Source organism: Arctopsyche grandis, chromosome 2 (genome assembly GCF_051622035.1).
Source record: "Arctopsyche grandis isolate Sample6627 chromosome 2, ASM5162203v2, whole genome shotgun sequence".
NCBI lineage: Eukaryota > Metazoa > Arthropoda > Insecta > Trichoptera > Hydropsychidae > Arctopsyche > Arctopsyche grandis.
The window spans coordinates 1,258,065-1,281,841 of record NC_135356.1 but is presented as its reverse complement, the minus strand read 5'-3'; the positions used below and the strand labels follow the sequence as shown (position 1 = coordinate 1,281,841).

The window sequence follows — 23,777 nt, the reverse complement described above, 5'->3', positions numbered from 1 at the left end:
AACTCAGACAACACACAAGCTCGCTTCGTACAATATCATCAGGCTCAAAATAATAAAAATGCGTACAGTTCCCAAGTGGATTAACAAGATTCACGAGGCGGAAAAGACTGAATACTCTTGGTAATACTCACAATGCTCATATCTTGATTAATAAGCTTTGTACTAATTATTTAAAATGGCAGGCTAGCCTTGGAGTGTATGACGAAATGTCAAAAATGTCAACATACTCCATATCGATCGAAAGTACAGCCTAGTTTTAATACTTGTATTGATTGCATATACATAAATAGTATGCACCTTTATTTATTGTTTTCAGCGTGCAGAGTCTGTGCTATAGTCCCGATGGTACCCAGATGATAGTGGCGGCTAGTGAGCGGGTCATGGTATACGATCCTCAAGACGGCTCCTTGATCAGGCTGCTGAGAGGCCACAAGGACACTGTGTACTGCGTAGCTTATGCTAAGGACGGTCGAAAGTTTGCATCGGGGGGCGCCGACAAGATAGTCATAATCTGGACGTCGAAACTTGAAGGAGTGCTTAAATATTCGTACGTATTTGTGTACATGATTTGAGTAGTGCGAATCAAATGACATAATATGTTATCTTTTCAGACACAACGAACCGCTGCAGTGTTTGGCCTACAATCCAATAACTCACCAGTTGACCTCGTGTGCCGTCTCCGACATTGCGTTTTGGTCTAATGAAGTTAAGGCTGTACAGAAACACCGTGTCAACGGGTCCCGGAGAATCACATGTTGCTCGTGGTCGTTGGACGGGCAATTGTTGGCCGTAGGCTTGTCTAACGGCTTTGTTTCAATAAGGGATAAGGTATATATGTACACATGTATGTCTACAAGATACGGTTAATCAGGGCACCATTTTAAAGATTGAAATAAATCAAGGGGACTGAATGTAAAAATGATAATTCTTTACAATTGTACTACAATTAACTGTATGTATTTCAATTTGAGCTGTTTGGAATTTTAACGTGTGATTTTGAATTGAATTCATATGTAATTTGTAATTAAAACTAAAACTTTTTGTCTGTTGTATTGTAAAAAATGTGATGCTATTTTGAAAAGTTGCCAATAATGCCTAAAAAGAATATGAAAATGGGAAGAAAACTGCATTAATGATCAAATTTGACCAAACTGTGAACTTATCTCAATTTCGCTTTGAGGTTACGGTAATATTGCTTTAATTTTATAAGTTATGTACATAAGTGGCCAGTAGTTATATAATATTTGAAATTCAGTAAAAACACAGCGAATGCTTTACTTATTTTATTACATACATATGTGCCATGACAGGAATTACCCCAAAGTGACACATATGGTTTGCTACGATTGTACTTTAAATACAATATATAAGCATTTTATACAATGCGAATTCATATAAACATCCACAGTGACATCTATGGAGAAATTTTTGCAGCATTTTATAATCAAATTGTCGAATTTTAAGACGCTGAATAACTTGAGATTAGCAAGAGAGATAGGAAAGGAGATGCTAATTTTACATGAACCGTTTCAATGAAAATCAGAAAAATTGGCAAACTCTGATAAGAAACGATGGACCTCAAGTCACACACCAAGGTCTGGCCAGCAGCGGGGCTGTAGTGGGAATCGAAACTGTAACATTATGTATGTATGTATGTATGTAGGTAGCATTTGTAAGATTCGAATATAATTCGAATTTGCGAGAAACTGAGGAAGAAGATAACAACTTATTGCATTCGTCACAACAATTAAGATAGAAAAATTGGAAAATTCTAATAGGAGATGGTCGTTCTGTGTTTTTTTAATAACCGTCGACTTGACCTCTCTACTGGTATGCAATAGCTCTGCTAGTGAGTGCACTATGCTAATAAACTGCTATTTTCGGCTAGAATATTTCTGACAATTAAATAGATTACTATGTTAAATCGGTGGCTAATAATTTATTTATTTATTTATTTGGAAAATTTACAGTTTATTAAGTTACATAGATTGATAGTAAAAAAAATATAATTATGTTAAGTAAACCATTAATAATTTTCACATTTAGGTAAAAAAAAGAAAAGCTCAAACATTTAAAATAAGAAAAGAGTAGGAAAATAAAGCACATGGAAATAAGGAACATGGAAAGTACACAGAATAAAATATAGCAATGTAATAAAAATAAGATAAATTGTAAAACGTAAATAGAATTGGCAATTGATGAGTACGTAGTGATAGACGTGTAGATATCTAGAAGCATAAATATCAGCAGTTATGTGTATATGAATATAAATATACACATACATACTTGCATCCATAGAAGCGATACGGAATTACCGAGCAAATAATAATATGTATAACTTGTTGACTAATTTAAGTTATTCAGCTACTCACCAATTATGTAAATACAGACAGTTTGCTTTGATCAGACTTTGCAGTTTGATAGTGATAGGATCGTTGAATGGTTTCCGAGATAATTTAAATATGAACAAGTGTTTGTTTGTGTGTTTCAGAATTGTGAAGAGAGGTTGAAAATTAGTCGAGAGGGTTGTCCCGTGTGGTCGGTGCTTTGGACGGAGAGTGCTCTTCTGGTCGGAGATTGGTCGGAGACGCTTTCGTTTTACAACGCGTCCGGTCAGCAAGTTATGAAGGATCGTCCTATTGGTAATTTGCGTTATGTGTTATAATTGCACTCGTTTCATTACTGTTTGAATAATTTTTGTATGATTACTTGTAATTGAAGCGACACTATTTACATACATACATCTTTAAAAACTCTTCCATACTTCTTTATGCTGATGACACAAAAATTTATAAACCTATTTACACTATAGACGATTGTTATAAACTGCAAAAAGATTTGGATAGATTTGCTATATATTGTTTAAATAGTGACCGTTTTCTAAATCCTGAAAAATGTTCTATTTTGAAAATTTTACCAGAAAAAAATCTAATGTCACTTATCATTACCATTTAAACCATTCAATTCTAAATACATCCTATTAAGGATCTTGGTGTTATTTTTAATAATAAACTCGATTACTTTGAACATATTTCCTTCATTACTAATAAAGCATATAAATCTCTTGGATTCCTACTCCGCTCAACTAAACCCATTGATGATCCTCATGTACTTAATTTACTTTATTTTTCCCTTGTAAGGTCTCACCTTGAATTTGGCTCAATTATCTTGTTCACCTTTTTATATATCCCATTTTAATTGTATTGAAAAAGTTCAACTAAAATTTATCAAATCCTTACGCTACCGTTTTCCTATCTACGCCCATACTTTTAACAGTCTTTCTATCAGACGACGACTCTCTGATGCTACGTTCCTTTTTATACTCCTAAATGGTTTTCTTGGTTGTCCCGATGTCCGGAGTAAGGTTGATTTCAGGATCCCAGTTAGGTATTCTAGACACTCTTTTCACTTGATACTTTCAGAACCAATTCCCTAAAATATTCCTATCTACAGCGTGTTTATCGTATGTTTAACGGGGAGCTGAATGATGTTGATCTATTCGGTATTTCCTTGCATCAAATCAGGACTGCCATCAGGAGAGTCTTGATTGGTTGATTCATTCTCTATTTCTATTATATACATATGTAATCTTTATCCAATATTACATCACTTCATGTTTAGTTATGTACTGTTCTATTTAGTCATGTTTTAGTTTTATTCATTTGTTTGTCTCTATGTACCATTTTATGTAATTTGTAAAAAAATATAATTGGGCCCAGATGTTATTTTATTTTGTTACATTTATTCTTTATTTTTATGCATTTCTACATTTGTTGTCTGTTGATTTTTTTCAATAAATAAATAAATACAGACATGTATGTATAATGCGAATTAAGCAGCTTTTGCTCGGCGAATTATTTATTGATCGTATTTTTATACTTAATATAAAGCTGAATTTGTATACTTTTTTTCCAACTTTCACCTGCCCGAGCAACGCTGGCTATAATTAACTATTTATTTTAATGTGAATTGATTTGATTTTCAGGTTTGATGCCGGTGTGTTTGAATAGACTGGGCGAGTTGATTTTAGTGTGTGGCGTAAAAGGTTGGATCATCACCACCCTTGAAGGCGTTCCTGTACTGAAAAATTCCCAACAATGGGTCTGGTCCATAGAGCACTGCGACAACACCAACACTATAGTGAGTCCACAGACTAACTTGACAGATTTATTTCAAAAAGTTGGTTGCCCTTAACAATTTGTCATCCGACAGGCTCTGGGATGCTTGGACGGCACACTATGGTGCTATCAAATCGTCTTCAATAAAGTACACGGCTTGTACCACGAGAAGTATGCATACCGGGAGAATTTAACCGACGTCATAATTCACCACCTGACGTCGGGCACCAAAGTCAAAATCAAGTGCCACGACAAGGTGCAGAAGATAGCTATTTATAAACATCGTTTAGCCGTGAGTTTCTATTTTAGCAAGCCTCAACTTCAATATCAGACTTAAATATGTATAGTGTCCTTAGAGCAGTGCTACTCAAACTATGGTCTGCGGCCCATTACCGTCCGTCGGCAAACAAGTAAATAACAAATTAAAACAATAGCTTATGGATAACGTTGCATCATCTCATCCATTTTTGCCATGGAGTGATATATTGGTTAATTTAGAAGATAAAATAATTGAAGAATTAAAAAAGTGTTTTGAAACCACAACTTCACTTGCGTCCTTTTGAATCAAATTGAAAGCACAAATCTTCCCAGATCTTTAATACCGTGCACTGAAAACTCTTTTACCTTTGCGAGACTGATTTCTCAACCATGAGTTTAATTAAGACAAAACATCTTAATAGTGTGAATATTCATGATCCATTATGTGTGGAATTGTCTTCGATAAAACCACGACTGGATAAGTTGTCTAATAACAAACAAGCTCATGTCTCATTAGTTTTTTTTTTTTCATTTTTATCTAAGTACATACATATGTATATGATATATACATATTGTACTTTGAAGTGAATGTACATACATATATGTTACAGTCGGAAGTGTATTTTCAGTTGTAATATATTCCAACTGGCGTTTTAGGTCATTCATATACGAATACAATTGCAAGCGCAAATACACTTTCAACAATGTGCGCCAGTTGTAATTAGGGATCCCAAATATTCGAATATCGAATAGTAGTTTTAAGAAGTTCAAGATATTATTAAGATAAAATTTTAAGAGAATCATTATCTGGAACATAAAATAGAACTAAATGTGCTGTAGATTGAAATTAAAAAAAAAAATAAGTTCGTATAAAAAGTATTCGAATATTTAGATTTGGGATCCCTAGTTGTAATATAACAGTTGAGTTTTGACAGCTGTGATGTTATTATTGTATGTAGTCGAAATATATTACAACTGGAAGATACACCTCAATTGTAACATATACACAATACAACGGTATTTTTTTTAAATGACGTCACGTTTTTTTGTGACAACTACAAATTTCAATCTTTCGATTGATTTTAATATTTAAAACATGTGCTCTAAAGATATGATTTGAGTCATTGTGATTTAAGAAAATTATTATACATACAGGTACAACTGCCCGAGCGTATAGTCATATATGAGCAGAGCGATACTGACGGTATGCTGTATCGCGTCAAGGAGAAGATACCCCAGAAAGCCGAATGTTCGTTGCTGGTGGCGACAAGCAGTGCTCTTCTGCTGTGCCAAGACGCCAAGCTGTTGATGATCGGAGGCAAGAATCTGGCATCGTGGAATGTGCCCGCTTCGATAAGATACGTGAAAGTTACTACGGTTCAAAATAAAGAAGCACTATTGTTGGGACTCGCCAATGGAGAGGTCCGCAATTTACATATCTATTTGTTATATACGTATGTATTTTCAGAGCAATGTGTATAAACTTGTACTAACGTGGGTCAGCGTTATTTTTACCGAAGAAATGCATCGCTTGGCAGTTTTCAATTAACCGGAATGACTCGTAACGGCAATTGAGATCATTTTCTATATCCATATTTAGCACATTGTATCGAATTCTTCATTCGTAACACATAGCAAAAAATGCTTGCAGTACTCGAATCGCAACTTGATCGTTTTTTAACATACAAAAATTGAATTTGATGATTTTTTGTCTTTGGTACATAATATCTGTACATTTGTACGTTTATTGAGAATGTTATTTAATACTTAACAGGTTGACTTAATTGTATCAAATTGTTGATTGAATGGAAGTCCATTATAATATTTTATTGATTTTAAAGTTTTCAACTATTTATCTTGTATTTATAGATATGGAAAGTCGACCTGGATGAAGCTTCCATGGAAGTGTTGGTGACTATTGAATCAGCGATCAGGTGCTTCGACTTGAGCTCTTCTAAATCGATGATAGCAATCGTGGACGAAAGCTGTTGTTGTCATGTTTATATGATAGCTACGCAGCAACTTCTTTTCACCGTAAGTCTCATTGTATATTTATTTATTTATTTTACATAGATACATACATATATACGAGGAAGGCATAACAGGTAGACCCCAATGCGCCTTCCTAGACAATTAATTACAAACATTGCACCATTTTTATTACATAAATCGCTGTATTTCGAGAGGCTGAAGAACACAAAATTAACAGTTAATTAATCACAATATTGTACATAAATCAAATTCAGATATTTGTGACATAGTTGGTACGACGATTTTTGCCAATTTGATGGAGGAATTGTTTCAACAATGAAATCAGATAAATTGGCAAACTCTGATAAGAAACGATCGACTTGGAGTCACAAATATCGAAGTCTGACAGTCAGCAGTATTAAAGATTAGCACGGGATCGAACCCGGTAACCTCTCGGTGCTAAACATAAACGCAACCACCGACCATACTGCTGGCTATATGTATATGTAATTGGAGGATTGTAAATAGGTTTTTGAGCTCTTTTTTTCCTATTACGCTGTACATATTAATAACATAATACTATGATTACTAACAAAATTAATTTAAAATTGTAAAATAGAAAATGATCAGTAGATATTAAAATAGATATAAGATGTATTGTGAACACAATTTAGTAATAATAAAAAGCATTTAAAAATAAAATGCTCATAATACATCTAATACATAATTTTAATTAAAGACTCTCTAAAGTCGATGACTTAAAGCAGATTGTGTTTAGGTAATCTGTGTGTTATACCTGAAGGGTATAGACATTTTGTTGTACTGGTTAGTTTGTTGTTAATGTCTGTAACAAACGGAATATTATTTAGTTAGTATATATGGGCGTATTATAAATTGTTTTTAGGGATTTATTTTGTATTATTTGAAGTTTGGAAAGGTTAATGTTCGAGGCGTTGTGCACATTTGTATGAATTTTTTTCCAATAATTGTGAGTGATGTTTTGTATAATGAAAGTTTGTTAAACAGGCGGAAAATGCTTCCTCGGTGTCTTGGCATGCGACGTATGAGGATTTGCTGTGTTTCTCCGGCGGCGGCATGCTTTCGATCAAGCTGGTCCCCTTTCCTGAGTCTTCGCAGCCGGTGATCGGATCAGTTGTCGGATTTCAGAAAGGCCACGTGTTCTGTCTGCAGGCCAATGCCATGCAATCGATAAACGTGCCTCTATCTCATGCGATGCATCAGTACATACAAAATCACATGTTCAAGTATGGACGGTGTCTTTCGTTGTCAGTCGAAATCGTTCGCGTTTTAAAATTTGTTCATTTTTTTAGTGAGGCGTACAACATTGGCTGTCTGGGCGTTCCGAATTCCGATTGGGAGAGTTTGGGTTTTGCGGCTTTGGAAGAATTGTCGTTGAGCGTGGCCAAAAAGGCGTTTCAACGGATCGAGAATGTTTTATTTCTCGAATTGGTCGATGTGTTAGAGGTTTGATTGTTGTAATACTTACATATACTTATTGTTATTTTATTTTATTTAGGCCTAACAGGTCAATTACAAAAATAAGTAAGAGACATTGAATATATGTAGAGTTGCCAACAGGTCTTTTTTTAAGAATTGTCTTTTGTAACACAATTCTTTTGTTCTCTATATTTTTTTATATTACACCCATAATGTCCTCTTTTTCAATTTTGACAATAATTTCACACAGTCCGTACTATATTATAAGAAACTAAGAAACTTTTGCACCAAATTAGCAGTGTATGGATAAATACAGTGTATGGATAATAACAGAGGTGATGAAATTGAGAGTGAGAATGAAGATGATTAAATTCAACAATTCATTTTTAAGCGCACTTTTCAAGTTCCTAACTACATATGTATGTATGTTCCTGTTATTATGAAAGTGGAAGTAACATAATATTTCCTTTGAGATATTTGGACTTTTGTGTAAATTTGTTTTAAAAATTATTGTGAAATTATGATTCTTTCATATACATTATGATTCTTAGCCTTATAGATATAATCTTTCTTGTACTGGTGGAATATTACGATTACCTTGTAAAATAATGGCATTTTTGGTACTATTTCACTTAAATAATAACCTGCACAATTATAACTAAACATTTTTTTGTTAAATGTTCTTTTTTTTTGTCCATGACACTTGGCAACCCTAATTGAATACAATTGAAAGCATAATAAAAAGCTCGGTTTTAATTTGTACTATTATTATTCTAGGAAATGTTAAATCAAGGCGATAATGCATCCAAAGCTCTCTCGGTAGCTGAAGTTTATGCATACCGAGGAAAGTTTATCGACGCTGCACGGCTATACCGATCCAACGGCCAATCACACCGAGCCCTCACAATGTACACGGATCTTAGACTGTTCCACAAGGCTCAAGTTTGTCTTCTTCATATCTGTACAGTTGTATATTAAAATTATTAAACAAAAAAATTAAGAAATAATCCACAGATGGACGAGTTTGTCAATTATTTTATATATACATACATATATTAATTTTTTTCACTTTTTTCTACATCCTTTTAGACCCTGTTTTTAGAGAACTATTTTATATTTGTAGGAATACATGGATTCGGAAGATGTGTCGGATCTTATAAAAAAGAGAGCTGAATGGGCTCAGCATATAAACGAGCCTCGTGTGGCTGCTGAGATGTTTTTGGCAGCCGGAGACATAAAGAGTGCGGCGAATATTATGGCACAGAACGACATGTGAGTTATTATTTAAACGAATAGTGTGCGGTGAACCTTTAGAGAATACATATTTATGTTTTAGGTTGGTCGAAACGGGTCGTAATCTCGATAAGGGTGCGAGCGATAATTTATATGTGGTGGCTCAGGCTTTGATCTCGATCGGTCACTTGGAGTCGGCGACCGAGCTGTATCAAAAATTGGGAGATCAGCATGCAATGGTCAAGATGGCAGTTAAGATGGAAAATTGGGAGCAAGCGTATGGGAACTAGTCTTATTGTGAAGGTCTTCTTCACCACCAGTCCGCCATGTATTGTAGACAGATTCGTCTGTGTTCGGTATTAATACAACTATATGTTGAATGTGGTATTTATTTGGTAGTAACACGTATACACAAGTATGGTTAATTGTTGGTAAAAGTATGTCGTTCAGAGGTCTCTGGATGTGGTAGAGTGTCGCTGGCTCGGCATTCGGCTATGTCCGGCTAGTCTCTGGATACGGTAGAGTGTCGCTGGCTCGGCATTCGGCTATGTTCAGCAAGTCTCTGAATACGGCAGTGTGTTGCTGGCTCGGTCGGCTGGTTGATCTTCCAAGTCCGTGTAGTGAAGTGGTGGCTGGTCAGGAGCTGGATGTCGACTGGTCTGCTGCTTTGTGTCGACGCTTGCTGCTGTGGGTCGACTGGCGTTGTTTGGGTTGTACCTCCTTTTATAGTGTTTCTTGAATCGCCTGATCGATGGTGGTGGTTTGTTGATGCGTAAGAAAGGAATGCACTTTTGTCGAGGCGTAGAATTTTCTGGAACGCTTGATGGAAGTGGTTATTGATGCGTACGAGCATTTAGTTGTTGATGCGTACGAGAGGAATGCTTTCGTCGAGGCGTAGTATTTTCTGGAATGCTTGATGGAAGTGGTCGTACGAGCATTTAGTTGTTGATGCGTACAAGAGGAATGCTTTCGTCGAGGCGTAGTATTTTCTGGAATGCTTGATGGAAGTGGTCGTACGAGCATTTAGTTGTTGATGCGTACAAGAGGAATTTGCTTTCGTCGAGGCGTAGTATTTTCTGGAATACTTGATGGTGTTCCGCTCGATGTATTTTGTTGTTGCGGAATATTCTCGAAGGTTTCGATGACGATGACGACGACGAGATTCCTACAAGCGTTTCAATTGGTCAAACAGAATCCGGAATACAAGGAAGAGGTTTATATACCATATGCACAACAAATGGCTAGGGACAATCATTTTATCGAAGCTCATAAAGGTTCGTACATGGTTACATGAATTTATGTACTACTAGACATTTAAATTTGTACCTTGATATTTATTTTTTATTAATTCATACCAGGAAGGCCTAGCAGGTAACCCCAAATGCGCCTTCCTGGCCAGACACATTGTAGGTACACTTGATACAAGTACTATACAAAGTATGTAAATACATATCAATTAACATCCATTTATGGTCAAATTTGTAAATTTGCAGCATTTTATACAATTCAGTGAAATTCGAGATTGCTTAAAACTCGAGATTTTACGAGAAAATTGGTAAGGTTGCCAATTTATTGGAACCGTTTCAATAAAAATCAGATAAATTGGCAAACTCGGATTTGAACCCATGACCACTCTGTTCAAAGCATTATATGCTAACCACTAGTCTATTCTGCTGGTTATATTGAACATAATCGAGAATTTCTAAATGTTCTTCATTTGAGTTGTATTTATTCTATAATAGTTTCTTATTTTGTGTTATCGATGTGATATTTTCAGCATACCACATGGGCGGTCAGACGGAATCAGCCGCTAGAGTTTTGGGAGTTCTTATACAAAATGCCATCGCCGAAGAACGTTTCAACGACGCTGCTTACTTGCATTGGTTGCTTGCATCACAATCCTTAGAAATCTCCCAAACTGTGGACGATATTGAGTGGGTTAATTCGAAAAGCTTTGAAATTATTGTTATCGACAGTTGAAATTAACATTTTTCTTCTATTCAATTACAGTCAACAACAGAATTGGATAGAATCGTATAATGAGAATGAAAAATATGCAACAATTTACTTTACTTTTCATATTGTGCATCAGTCTATACACGAAGTGTTTTCAGTTTGCCAACCGGAAACGTTGTTCAACGCGGCTAAAATTGTTTGTTCCGACTTTTGTAATGACGTGTGGCAAACAGTCTTATTAACTGATTGTCGATTGGCATTATTGACGAGTTGGCATTAGTGTCGGCCCAAGCGGAAATACGCGACGGTCGACAGAGTTCGAGCAGACGGCGTACGGACAACTTGTGTTCCGTACGCTCCGCTGAACCACCACGTGCAAATTTTACATTTCAATAAACTACATCAAACCATTATCGAAGTCTTTTCCATGATGGTCACTTCGAACCGGACACCAGTAACCTAGGCCACAACACCAAAAGGACAAACCAATAGGAAAAAACGTGGTCGAGAAAAAATGGATGTCAATTAAGAAATCGGTATCGTTCCTTTGTTACTATCCATACCTTTCCAATACTAATAACATGTTTGCTTCTATTTCAGCAATATATTGATTGATGTACAGAGGTACATGACCGCGTGATTGACGCAGAAAATATATAAATAAAAACATAACCTACAAAGACGCATGGGACACAGAGGTAATCCAAAATTATCGGAACGATCACATAAACATCGTAAAGGATATTCAAGTAAGTGAATGTATTCAATCTCAGGCAATCTGTTCAAAAGGCAATCATGTGGGTAGGTCAGTTTTTAAAAATATGTTTTAAAGTATAACAATTAATTAACGCGATTGTATAAAATAATATCGCGCTACGAAGGAATGTTTCATCGGTCGCATCGAAATTCGTATTAAAAGTGTAAAATCAGATGTAGTGTAAAATTAGCAAAGCACGTGGGGAATTATACTTGTAGCCCCAAAGTGGCTTAAACCAAGTACATACCGGTATATTCATATACCGGCAGATCTCTTTGTTTCTTAATGTGTGTAGAAACTTTCTCCCCCCTCCCCCCTCCACAATAAATGTGGAATTATACTTGTAGCCCCAAAGTGGCTTAAACCAAGTACATACCGGTATATTCATATACCGGCAGATCTCTTTGTTTCTTAATGTGTGTAGAAACTTTCTCCCCCCTCCCCCCTCCACAATAAATGTGGAATTATACTTGTAGCCCCAAAGTGGCTTAAACCAAGTACATACCGGTATATTCATATCGGTAGATCTTTGTTTCTTAATGTGTGTAGAAACACCCTCCCCCCCCCCCCTTCCACGATAAATGTGGAATTATACTTGTAGCCCCAAAGTGGCTTAAACCAAGTACATACCGGTATATTCATATCGGTAGATCTTTGTTTCTTAATGTGTGTAGAAACACCCTCCCCCCCCCCCCCTTCCACGATAAATGTGGAATTACACTTGTAGCCCCAAAGTGGATTAAATCAAGTACATACCGGCATATTCATACATCGGTAGATCTCTTTGTTTCATAATGTGTGATGAAACAGTGGTGATTTAAAATAAATCACAAGACTTGTAGCCCCAAAGTGGTTTAAATCAAGCACCCACCAATTTAGGGTTGTAATTTCTTCCAAAATATGTTGGATAGATTCTGGTGATAATAGTTAAAGTAGAATATTAAGATTCACGGTTAATCATTGAATATTATTACCTTATCTCTACGAATAGTTCAATTGACAGCTATAGTAGAGAACAACTGTATTTATGAGACGAAATAGTGCAACTTTCTGAAACAAATGTCAAGTGCTGAAAACGAGGAAATAGAAGCTTCGACTTCCAAGTCGCATAAAGGTCGAAATCCAACTAGGGACGTAGAACCTATTAGAGACAGGTCAAGCTCTAGAATACATCAGACTCGAAGTCAGACTCAATCGATAGAAATATTAGCGAAGGAAAATAAAGTAGAAGTTATAATGACGTCAATAGAATTAAGGTATTCAGGCGCGGTACAAAGACTAAAAGGAAAAATAGATAAATCCTCCGAATTAGATGAAGGACAGTATCAAACCATTAAAGAAGCATACGATTATGTCCGAAAACTCCATTACGAATATTTAGATAACCTTACAGACATACCGAAAGCGGCCAAAATAGACGAAGAGTACGATGCAATTACAATAACAGTTAAAAATCTTAAAGCAGCATTAGATTGCCAATCCTTTCAAGATAGTAAACTAAAGGTAGAGCAAGCAACAATTAAATTTGCTAGAGATAAGTTACCGACGTTAACCATTCCCACATTTCAGGGAGATCCATCTGAATGGCAATCGTTTCAACAAGCTTTTAAGAATATAATAGGAAACAAAACGGAATATTCGAATGTCACGAAATTGCAATATTTGCATCAATCCTTAATCGGTCCCGCTTTGGCAGCTGTATCAGGTTTAGATATTAGCTCAGACAATTACGAAATAGCTTGGAGTATTTTAGACAAGCAATATAATTTACCAAGACTTAATCTCAAAACTAGGATTAATTCACTTTGTGACTTAAAATTAATCACAAGAGAATCACATATCGAATTGAGAAATCTATTGAATCAGGTAACAGTGTGTATTAAAAACATTGAATCGTTGGGTTACGCGAGAGAAATTTTAGATCCATGGGTAACATGTTTAGTTCTAAGGAAATTACCTTTTAATATAGTAAGAGACTGGGAAATATCGCTGGTTAGCAGAGAAATGCCACCATATGAAAGTTTAGAGACATTCTTGCAGAATAGATGTAATGTATTACAATCTACTGCATCTGTAACTACGGTGAAGGAATTCCCTCATAGTCGTCAAAGAATCATGAGAACTCATGTCGCGAACAAAAACCCATCAAGTAAGGTAAACGCATGCGCATTCTGTCGAAATAATCATTTCATAGGCAAATGTGATAAATTCAAAGCAAAATCCAGTATGGAAAGAAATGAATTCGTTAAATCTAATAACATGTGTTTTAAATGTTTAAATTCATCGCATAAGATAACAAATTGCAAGTCTAACTATAATTGCTTAAGGTGCAAACAAAACCATCACACTTTGTTGCATCAGGACGATACATTTAGTTCCAATAATACGGGAAGGAAGTCAATTAATGCTCATTCTACTCATTTCTCTCAAAGGGAGATAATTTTACCGACGGTACAAGTAGACATTATAACGTCCAATGGAACGGTCGTTAAGGGTCGCACATTATTAGATTCCGGCTCACAAGTCAACTATGTTACCACATCTTTCGCTAAGAAGAATAACTTCAAGTTAGAGAAAATCTCTCAAAAAATTGTAGGTATCGCTAATCAAGAAAGTAGCATTCGTCACATCACCAAGGTGACCATAAGGTCTTCAACCACTAATTACTCAACCAAAGTGTTGTGTTTGGTATTACCAGAAATTACTGGCGAAATTCCAACTGTGAAACTGGATCAACAGTTAATTTCAATACCAGCGGGAATCAAGTTATCAGATCCCCTTTGGAATAAACCGACGCCAATCGATTTCTTGCTCGGCGCCGAGATTTGCGTTCATGCTATGAAAGCAGGAACCATCCAGTTAGGAAAAGGTATGCCTATCTTAAAGGATACCGAATTCGGATGGACAATAGTTGGTCCATATCCCGAAGTAAATAATGCTCCAGGGAAGAGCCACATAGGCTTAAGTCAATTAGACAGTCACATTCAAAACTTTTGGATGATCGACCAGGTTCCTATGGTAAAACATCAATCTCTTGAGGAGAAAAGATGTGAGGAACATTTCCAAACACACACATCACGAGATAAAAACGGTAGATTTTGTGTAGCTTTACCATATAAAAATTCCCCGGTAGTATTAGGAAGTTCATTGCACATTGCGGAGAAAAGACACAAAACTTTGGAAAGACGTTTTTTAGCCAATAATAATTTAAAAATGGAATACAATAAAGTTTTAGAAGAGTACATAAATTTAGGACATATGTCAGAGTGTGAACCTCCGGAGGCACATGAGGTTCATTGTTATTTACCTCATCACGTCGTGGTTAAGGAGTCTAGCCTTACCACTAAATATCGTGTAGTTTTTGATGCGTCCGCAAAGACAACGTCTAATATCTCACTAAATAATATTTTGATGGTGGGACCTAGTGTCCAATCAGATTTGTTAAGTTTACTACTCAACTTTCGACTCCATAAATACGTGATTACTGCGGATATTAAGCAGATGTACCGACAGATTCAAATAGCAGAGAAAAATAAAAATGTACAACGAATCATTTGGCGAACAGATCCCCAGAGTAAATTCAAGCATTACAAGCTTAATACAGTAACATTCGGAACTGCTTCAGCCCCATTTTTAGCTACTAGATGTCTAAATCAGTTAGCAGAGGAGAATAGAAACAAATATCCCATCGCTAGTAAAGTGATCGAACGTGATTTTTATGTTGATGATTTGCTCACGGGAACTAATACTATTGAAGCTGGTAAATTATTAAAGGTTCAACTGGAAACCATATTATTATCAGCCGGTATGCCCTTAAGCAAATGGACATCGAACAACTCCGATATAATCACGGATGTTAAAGCTGACGATTGTTCAGATTTTAACTTCTCTAACGAATCACACAAAACTTTAGGTTTATTTTGGAAACCGCGGGAAGACGTTTTTGTATTTAAGGTTCAAACCGAAGTCGAGACTGAAAATATAACAAAAAGAAACTTTTTATCAGTAATTAGTCAGATCTTCGACCCATTAGGACTATTATCTCCATTGTTAATTAATTATAAGATATTAATGCAATCTGTCTGGCAACAAACCATTGGTTGGGATGAATTCATTCCTCAGACAATCTTCAAAAAATGGAAAGATTGTCAATTATCCAATACAGTCATGAAACTTTATAAAATTCCTAGATTGATAATACTAAATAATGTCATTAATATACAGGCACACGGATTTTGTGACGCATCCGAGAAAGCTTATGGTGCTTGTATTTATGTAAAATGTACTGATCAATTGGGAAATTCCAAATGTCATCTTGTGTGTTCTCGTTCGAGAGTCGCTCCGCTCAGTTTTGTAACTATTCCGCGTTTAGAGCTGTGCTCCGCTATGTTATTATCAAAGTTAATGAAGTCAACAATAGACCAATTAACAATTCATATTAATGAAAAATATTATTGGACGGATTCAACCGTCGCATTGCATTGGATTAGAGGAGAGTCATGTAAATGGACCACCTTCGTTGCCAATCGAGTGGCCGAAATCCAATCAATATCTCAACCCATTGAGTGGTACCATGTCTCCTCTACAGACAATCCAGCAGATTTAATTTCTCGAGGGACTCAACCATCAGAATTAAATCATAATTCGTTATGGTGGGACGGCCCTAGTTGGTTGAAATTAGACGAATCACGATGGCCTCGAAGACCTCCTGAGATCACAATAGATCTTCCAGAGAGAAGGGTAGTCACTAACGCTACCCTTGTGAGGGAAAATAATTGGATAGATAAACATTCTCATCTTCCAAGACTCCTTCGAGTTTTATCATATGTTCGTCGGCCACTAAGGAATAAACAATTAAACGTTAAAGAAAATAACGAACCGTCCGCTTTAGAATTAAAAGATGCTTTAAATAATTTGATAAGGTTATCGCAAATGGAATCATTTCCATTGGAATATCGTTTGCTGAGCAAGGGACATCCAATTCCCAGTAGCAGTAAATTAGCTAAATTGTCCCCTCTATTCCACGAGAATTTAATTTGTGTTGGAAGTAGACTTCCTCTGGGAACAACTCTATCAACGTCACCCATTATCTTGTCAAATAAGCATAAACTTACACACATGATTGTCCGAGATGCGCACTTGAAATATATTCACTTGGGTACTCAAGCCTTACTGTCGTTATTGCGGCAGACCTATTGGCCATTGGCCGGACATAATACTGTCAAAGGAGTGGTGCGTTCATGTGTCATTTGTTTCAGAAATAAACCACTGTCACACAATAGATTAATGGGATTACTCCCGCTTGAACGTACCACTGCGAATTTTCCTTTCAGTCATGTGGGGATAGATTTCGCAGGACCTTTTCCTGTGAAGAGTGGTTGCAATAAGAATTCTAAGATAATTAAGGGTTACGTTTGTGTCTTTGTGTGTTTTTCCAGTAAGGCAGTTCACTTGGAACTTGTCGGAGACTTAACGAGTTCAAATTTCTTAAATTGTTTAAGAAGATTCGTAGCCAGACGTGGCAGGCCCAATACGATATATTCCGACAATGCTACTAATTTTGTCGGTGCAAGTCGTGAACTCGTTAATTTAGTAAAATTAATTTACGAACGTCCTCATGAGGAGAAGCTACTACGGTATGTAGCCTCCGAAGGGATTCGTTGGAAGTTTAACCCGCCAAGGGCGCCTCACATGGGAGGGCTGTGGGAAGCAGCGGTTAAATCCATGAAGATTCATTTAAACAAGGTGTTAAAGGCCACCACCTTAAATTTCGAATCATTTTGTACGGTATTGACTCAAATAGAAGCTTGCATGAATTCCCGTCCTCTTAGTCCCTTGTCTTCGGATCCACTAGACCTTTTACCCCTCACACCTGGACATTTCTTAATTGGCAGATCCTTACTCGCTCTTCCAATGGAGGTTAAATATAACACTAATGTCCATGCCAATCTGCTTCAGATACAATTGACCACAGCAGCATTTTGGAAACGTTGGTCGGCGGAATATTTACATTCTTTGCAGTTACGACACAAATGGAAGAAGGACTCGAGCAACAATCTGAGTGTGGGTCAAATGGTCCTGTTAAAGGAGGAACACATGCTGCCAACCCGATGGGTCTTGGGTCGAGTCACTAAATTGTATCCCGGACCAGATGGCAGAGTTCGAGTCGTCGACGTCTTTACTGCCAGCGGAGAGTTTCGTCGGTCCAGTCATCTAGTGGCGCCATTGCCGATTCTACCACAAGGACCACTTGACAGGAAGGAAGATCAGCAAGAGGGAGGAGAAACAGCAGCTTCAATTCCGTCAACTTCGGTAGCTTAGTTTAACCCGAAGACACTACCCCCAACTCATATTACTTATTAGATGTAATCATGAGTTTAAATCAGTCAATGTTAATAGTAGTACTCCGTAATTCACTTTAATTGTGTTGTGTGTATAATTTAAGCTATTTTCATTTTAACATTCGGCAGTATATATCTCCGAATTTAATCTAATCATTTTGTCTTTATAATATAAGACTTGTCTCATGTCATCACTCGGAAGGATTATATCCGAGTTTAAAATAAACTGTTCAAATTTGACAGTTAAAATTAGATTCATGATTTGTTAATGTTAGTCTCCAAGCCACACTTAATGGAGCATCTTAAATTATTTCATGTCTACTTAATTATAACCTGCCGGGAGTCATCCGCAGGTCTTATGTTTCTTGTTATGAAAACATAAGTTAACTCTTACTGTTTATAGTATTTATGTGAATCATAGAATAAGTAAATATTATAATACTGAACATTTCGATGTAACGTAGAGACATCTATAATCATAGTTCGCCTTCATTTCCTGCTTGTAGGAATGAATGAATGACTTTCCAATTTACTTTTAATTTAGCAATGTTTGTGCTACTTGTTGATGAAATCAAGTTAACTTAGGAGCATTACACTCACTAATCAAGTTTAGTTGATCGGTAATAGCTGATCTGTCTTGACAACTGTAACAGTGTCAACATTGTATTGTCTAAGTTAACATCAAGATGAGGAATGCTTAAGTTTTAAACCATATACAGTCCACTCTCTCTTCTTTAAAGTAAACTTATCTTGTAATGCTTATTCACAGCTTCAAAGGAGATTTCAAAAATTTTAATGTAAAGAGAAACAACATTCACCAGAGGTATACCTATAAGTTGAAATATTACTGAACCAATAAATTGATTTTATCCTCACACTGGATGAGGCAAAGGTTTCATTATTCACCCTCTATTTAATTATTTTAAGAGCTATGATTTATTGTAAACGACTCGTCAGTAATGCTGTAACTCTGTAGAATAACTGTATTGTTCAACAGTTTTCCTATGTGGGACTATGTTCCGACTTTTGTAATGACGTGTGGCAAACAGTCTTATTAACTGATTGTCGATTGGCATTATTGACGAGTTGGCATTAGTGTCGGCCCAAGCGGAAATACGCGACGGTCGACAGAGTTCGAGCAGACGGCGTACGGACAACTTGTGTTCCGTACGCTCCGCTGAACCACCACGTGCAAATTTTACATTTCAATAAACTACATCAAACCATTATCGAAGTCTTTTCCATTGTTCTTTCGCTCGTCGAAAACAATGTTCATCCGCCGAAAGGCATTTCTTTATTGTATCCTTTTCAATCTTATGTAGAGTTTATTTTTAGCATTATTTCATTTTTGAAAATCATGTAAGATATTGCGCCTTGACGGTTTTCAGTTCGGTATATTTGTGTTTAGCAAAACAAGGCAGATTACTAGGCGCAAACAAACTGGCTCGTCAGATGCTGGACAAAATTCAGAACTTGAAAGTACCATTTAAGATACAGGTGAATAAATTAAAACGGTTTAACCCTTTGAATGCTGAAGTCATTTCTGTTGAAAGCCCGCCACGCTACAAACTTCGCCCACATTTCCAATTAGAATTATTTAGAAATCAGGTATAAAATTGAAGTTAATCCAAACAAACTCTAGATAACTACCGCCGGGGATTTCAAGTTTTGTAAAGGTGTGTTTAGACTCTCTAATATATCTTGCAACAAAATATAATAAACAAAAGAAGTTTATTAGTGAATGTATTTTTCCAAAACTAGTTCGATCTTCTTAATTGTTGTTAAAATTGAATGCTTTTAAAATGAATAAAAATCGATTGCGTGACATGTATTGGGATAATACCGGTATATTAAATACGTGATGCTTCTTCCAATAATCACCTATTCGGTCCAATCTGATTGTTCCCATGTGCAACTAGAGACCAAGGCAAAATCTGAAATACTCATCAATTAGGGATTTCCATCGGGTAATTCTGCTATGGTTATAAATTCAGAAATTCCGGTGTAAATGAGTGTTTATAAACGTAGACAAAGCAATTGCACGGATTACACGACTGATTTTTAATGCTACCGGGAAAGGCTTAACAGGTATTATTCTTGTTTATTTTATGCATGCAAAATGTACAAAGCACATTGGCATTCTTCAGGCCCAAGGACTTGTCGGCAAAACGCTGATCAGCGTTGGTCAGCATTGAAAGGGTTAATAGTGTTTCGCAAACCCAACATAAAAAATATTATATATCAGACAAGTGTTATTTTCAAAAAATCATTTGTTGTCTGCTTCATGAGCTGCTTTTCTTCTACATACATATGTTGCTCTAGTATTTCTTTTGAACTAAAATGTTTTAAAAGAAAATCTTAGATAATATTGAGCAACAAAAAAATGAACGAAGCGGAGATTATTCAATCTTTACTAGTGTGACCCACAATGATTTTGAGTTAAAGACGGTAAAACTCAAAAATCTGTAAAAATTGCGCATATTTTAAACGCTCATATCTTTTAAACGGGAAGAAAGGAACAAAAATCATCATCATATTCGAATTCAATGGGTTAAACTTAGTAAAGATTGATTGGTCTCCGCTCTGGTGAAGATCCGAAAGATCACAAAATTAGCTTTTGAAAATACTCTTCCTCTAAATATTCATTATTTTTGTTGCTAATTTCTCTACATATGTAGATTGATTTCTTGATACCATCCTTTTCAGAAATCAGTAACCATCTGTGATATTTATTTGATTGCAGGAAAATGTAGAAGTTTTGACATTGCTCTCACGAGCTGGATTGAACGATAGTAACGAGGTTACGCCGTTGTGCTACAGATGTTCACATTGTGGCGGCTCGCTTATACGACATGGTCGAATTTGGTTGCCTTCCTGCGAGTGGGAACCAACTCGGCTGGGTTCGGAGAGCTACTACTCACTCTGTCTTCAGCTGTCATATAATAAACACGTGCATTAACATGCCAGTCGTCTCATTCGTTCATCCTCCATACTGGTGACCCCCGACATCGAGCCACGCAGCCTCGATCAATTTCAACATGCCGCTCATCCCTGCCTCGCCGAGCCAGGCGGGGAAGCTACCCGCCGCGCCCCCATCGCCATCAACACGCGTCGCGGCCCGCGGGTGACAATAAACGAGCAGACACGGCTACCTATCTACCTACCTACCTACCGACGTCCAGCCACAACGTCGATGACAGGTGCTTACAAAAATGGGGGAGCGAATGAGACGACGATCTTGACAGCTGGATGTGGAGTCATGCGCGATCCACTACACATAGAACGGTCATCCAGCACCACAAGACATACACCACCTCAGCACCATCATCATCATCATCATCATCAAGGCCCCGTCCGTCCCCACGAGCGTCGTCACGCCGAGACGGGCGGTAGCGCTACAACACCTCCACGAGCCACAACGACTCACAGTCCAGCTCGGAGTATCATCAACCACATCGATGCCCCTGCCGCCCCCGCCGCCCCACCAACCGACATCAGCCTCGGAAGAGCGGCGCCGCCGCAGCATCGCATCGCGCGACCATCGGACCAGCCACCGTCCTGCTCGCGACGTCACCGCCCTCGAATCTACCGACCATTCAGGGCGGTACACCTATGTACACAGCGGATGACCCACGTCAACAATTTTTTTCTCCCCACGTAATAATTTTTTCTCTTTGTGTAACAATAATTTTTTTCTTTTGGTAAAATTTGTTTCTTTGTAATTTTGGTATCGCTGATGCTGGGGGGGGAGTGATGTGGCGGCTCGCTTATACGACATGGTCGAGTTTGGTTGCCTTCCTGCGAGTGGGAACCAACTCGGCTGGGTTCGGAGAGCTACTACTCACTCTGTCTTCAGCTGTCATATAATAAACACGTGCATTAACATGCCAGTCGTCTCATTCGTTCATCCTCCATAACATCATTTCACACCACTTTCAACAGTTTGCAACTACTGCGGACATAATTTGTACCATTCGTTTCTTACATTCGGTTAGTTGATGTTATGTGAAATTTTTCATTTTTTCATTTGGTATAGAAGTGGTTATTAATGTTTTAGAAATATTACCGTTGGTCGCATTCACTATAGAGGACGACATAACCGTGGAGGAGGCTTTACAGTTGATAGAATCTGATGTGTCTTCTCTCGAAGCTCGGCCAAACGACCAAGAAAATTCTCAGATATTGCGAATAGAGAATTTGTCTAATCTCAAAGACGTGTTCTCAAACAAATCGTTTGAAGTAAGTAAATATTTAATAGTATCTCAACGATTAGCATTTCAAATGAAAAGTAAATATAGTACATAATTATAACATATATGTATAAGTGAGGTCAATTAATTCATATTTTCAATGTTTTTTTATAGGATGATAAGAATGGTAAAGTTGTGTGCAACCGAGAAGATTTGAAAATATTACAGCCATTATCTGTGATAGTCATCAATCGTCCAAAACCATTGGAAACGTTATTTTTTCGCAACGTTATGCCCGACTTACACATACAGTATTGCCCTCATTGTTACAAGGTTTATATCAATATTGAATGGGGACTTAAATATGTACGAGTATACCATAAAACAACAACGTCGGTTTGTTTTTGTTTCAGCTATTTTACGTGGATGATTTGGAATCGCAGCTGATTTCTAAAGCACTCTGCTCATTTTGTCGTAGTGAACTGATTGACGGGAATGGCACTGAACCGTTAAAATCCATTATTTCATCTTCGTCATTCTCTCTTGAATGAAAATTTTTGGAATGGAAGAAAGATATACTGTTAATCAAGAAAGCAATCGAAGAGGTCTGCACATAAATATAAAGAAGACGAAATTTATGCTATGTAGTTGACAAAATGCAAACAGACACCGGTGATCTAAACGTTGTATCTAGAGGTGTTAGAAAGAGTTAAAATATTTAAATACCTGAGAACTTGGTTAAATTAAGAGCTTGACCCAGATGAAAACTTAAGAATCCACATCGAGATGGCTAGAACAGTGTTCATCAACAATAAACAAGCATCACAATCTTCGTACGCGTTTGAGATTCGCAAAGAGTGCTGCTATCTGGATGCAAAACGAGGACTCTGAAGACCAGAATGATCAGCCGTATCGAAGCTTTTGAGATGTGGGTCAACAGGCGTATGCTGAAGATCCCATGGACCAAAAAAGTCACAAATGAAGCTGTCCTCAGCATGATACGGAGAGGCAGGAAACTTGTTTCTGTCATCAAGTGGAGACAGATGGAGTACCTCGGACGCATGATACAGGGTTCAAAATACGAATTTTTCCGTTTGATTATCATGGGAAAAATAGAAGGTAGAAAATGGATTGGAAGGAAGAAGTTGTCGTGGACTGATATGAGCGCTGAAGAGCTGTTCCAAACCGTTGAATCGAAGAAGAAGTCACCACTAACAGTAATTTTTTTCTTCAATAGATTTTCAACATCTCATTCATATTTTTATGTTTTTTTCCATATTTTTAAAAGAAAAAAAAATAGACTAAGTGGTATTTGTATTATATTTACATTTATTAAAATATATAATAAAAAATTGAGTGGCACATTTTTGGAAAATTTGTAATTATTCCATGTAATTATTGTGTGTTGAATTACATTATAAATTTATTTTCATAAAGTTGTTTTATTTAAAATTTTTGTGATATCCATCTACACCAGCGGTTTCCAAACTGGGAG

General features: G+C 36.8%; 1 protein-coding gene across 1 annotated transcript; it reads left to right on the top strand.

The window, feature by feature from the left end:
* LOC143922812 (intraflagellar transport protein 122 homolog) lies at positions 1-22,833 on the top strand. The gene is made up of 23 exons (XM_077446142.1): positions 1-120; positions 317-547; positions 612-828; positions 2,492-2,642; positions 3,986-4,140; positions 4,213-4,410; positions 5,532-5,798; positions 6,246-6,410; positions 7,374-7,612; positions 7,679-7,832; positions 8,583-8,747; positions 8,929-9,077; positions 9,142-9,315; positions 10,200-10,312; positions 10,816-10,972; positions 11,049-11,206; positions 19,328-19,391; positions 19,481-19,589; positions 20,836-20,914; positions 22,035-22,082; positions 22,150-22,331; positions 22,457-22,615; positions 22,696-22,833. The coding sequence occupies exons 1-23, from the start codon at positions 59-61 to the stop codon at positions 22,831-22,833; spliced, it is 3,534 nt and encodes a 1,177-aa protein (XP_077302268.1). The 5' UTR covers positions 1-58.
* Positions 22,834-23,777: the final 944 nt, after the last annotated feature.

Coding starts and splice junctions, on each gene's coding strand:
- LOC143922812 (XM_077446142.1), top strand. CDS start 59: ATGCGTACAGTTCCCAAGTGGATTAACAAGATTCACGAGGCGGAAAAG. Junction 10,313..10,815: donor TTTTATCGAAGCTCATAAAG/GTTCGTACATGG, acceptor TGATATTTTCAG/CATACCACATGGGCGGTCAG. Junction 19,590..20,835: donor AAGTACCATTTAAGATACAG/GTGAATAAATTA, acceptor ATTTGATTGCAG/GAAAATGTAGAAGTTTTGAC.